The 2,270-nt window shown below is 44.5% G+C and overlaps 1 protein-coding gene across 1 annotated transcript; it reads left to right on the top strand.

Annotated features, from left to right (window-relative positions):
* Window positions 1-1,036: 1,036 nt before the first annotated feature.
* Window positions 1,037-1,477, top strand: SARC_14565 (hypothetical protein; the record flags this gene model as incomplete). Its single annotated transcript, XM_014291302.1, has 1 exon — window positions 1,037-1,477. A coding segment is annotated over one exon (441 nt), but the record flags the coding sequence as incomplete, so codon positions are not given.
* Window positions 1,478-2,270: the final 793 nt, after the last annotated feature.

Here is a 2,270-nt window from a genome sequence, read left to right as displayed (position 1 = left end):
GTATATATATTGGTATATATATATATATATATATATACATACATTATATATGTATATATATATATATATATAGGTATGTATGTATGTATGTATATATATATATTTGGCTGCAACCAATATATATATATGCGTTTTTACAAGACATATTTTACTTTTTGAATTGATGTGAACCGTTTTGTTTCCCCCAGAGACCAAGTTTGCGGCACTGCAAATCACGGCCTCCGTTCGAAATCTTTGAATGATATATAGCGCATTGCGTAATGTGAGAACAGAATATCAAACCACTTGGTAGAGCCTAAACCCTAAACCCTAAACCCTAAACTCTGCCGGCACTTCTCTGGGTCTTAAAAATCTATTTATATCTCGCCCCAACTTCTGTACAGAGATGTGGACTACAATCCGATCACAACGTTTCCAATCGCCGTAATTCATGACATCCCAGCGCTGGAAGTCCTGTAAGTTGGCACACAATGCAACCATACACATATACCTACATGCACATACCTACATGCATATATACCTTCATGCACATATACCTACATACATATTGATCTTAATTAAGGTACTCGTGGAATCATCACGCCCACCCCTTTCTGGCTTCTAATTGTGTCTGCCAGCGATACATAATACCATGTATTACTGGTGAAGTTGGATAATGAATATATAGGCGTATGGCCCTACACCCACACAAAAGGAATAGGACTGCAGCGTCGCAAATGGGTCTATCGTTGTTGGCTTTACCGAGCCCCTAGCCTTGTCTTATATCTCGCCCTGTGTGAGAGTTCAATTATACCAAATACAGAACTGCGCGCACCTTTCTCAAAGAAAGTCGTTTATATACTAAACCTAGCACAGGGAACTGTACACACACTTTTCATAAACGTGTATAGATAGCCCTGTACAGTGCACAGCGCACATACACCCTTCGTAAACGTGTACAATTAACCCTACACAATGCTCAGCACACACACACACACACCTCGGTAAACGTACACACACACTCACCAACCACCCCCCCAAAAAAAATTACACACAGCCGATTTGCGCATATTCCTGTGAAGGGGTTCAACAACGAGGTCAAGAACATCATCTGTCCGGGCGAGAGGACCAAGACACACCCCAATGTCACCGCCACCATCTGCTGGAATCAAGGGACGTACGAGTTTGCCCAGGGCGACTACGACAAGGCTCGGGTGTGCTATACACGCACGGTGATGCGAGCTGAGCAGGATGGGAATGATGTCAATGAGATGGATACGGCCAGGTATGCGTTGGCACATATGCTATACAACGGCATGGTAGGTGAGAAGGAGCTTGCAGACTACACGGACGCATACAACTACCTGAAGTGTACTTCGTCGGAGTGTGTGGAGTGTCAGTTGAAGTTGGCGTACTACTTCTACGAGATCAAGCGCGACGATCCCTTGGCGGAGTTTAAAGACCCAACTACAGGTGAGACGGGCGGGCTCAAGGTGGGGTGTGTGTGTGTGGCATGTTCCGATCGTTCATGTTTATATTTTTCAGATATCAGTTACGACTTGCGTATGATCTTACCCCGGCTGATAGTGTTTGGTGTGGTGTGCTTGGACGTACAAGTATCCTTCTTCAAGTCGAAGTCCTGTGCTGGGTATCTGAGGCGTATGGGAGGGGTTGTGGGTGATCTCCCGGGCACTCTCAAAGTTCGTACCACACATGGTGCGTACAAACGGCATACTTCTACGCACCCACAATGCGTCTATAAATAGATCTACCTACCAAGGCACATACGACTCTACCATGCCGCTGTGTCTATAAATAGATCTACCTACCAAGACACTTATACGGCTCTACCATGCTGATCTGTCTATAAATAGGTCTACCTACCAAGAACAACACGCTCTCATGGAACATCATCGAAGCTGTCTTGGCTAACAGTTCATTGCCTGCGGATACACAAATCATGGCTTTGAACCAAGCGACGTGTAGGTAAGACCTGCTTGCCCTTGTGTGTACTAACGTATTCGGTGAACGTTCACGTATGCGTACGATTATTGGGGCGTGTATATCCAAAGATGTAGGCATTGTGCTGTATATAGGCCTTTTACGTTGCGATATTTTTGAGTATGTGGGGATGGGGCAGAATGCCGGAGAAGACTTGGCGTGACCATTCGCGTGTGCGTAGGTAGTTATATGCGTGGGTGGGGATAGGTATACTGTTGTGATAGTGCAATGTTGTGATAGTGTAGGTAGTCATATTCACATACATATATACACGTGTATATTTATGTATA

Source organism: Sphaeroforma arctica, assembly GCF_001186125.1.
Source record: "Sphaeroforma arctica JP610 unplaced genomic scaffold supercont1.4792, whole genome shotgun sequence".
Classification (NCBI taxonomy): domain Eukaryota; class Ichthyosporea; order Ichthyophonida; genus Sphaeroforma; species Sphaeroforma arctica.
This window is presented reverse-complemented; position numbering and strand designations above follow the sequence as displayed.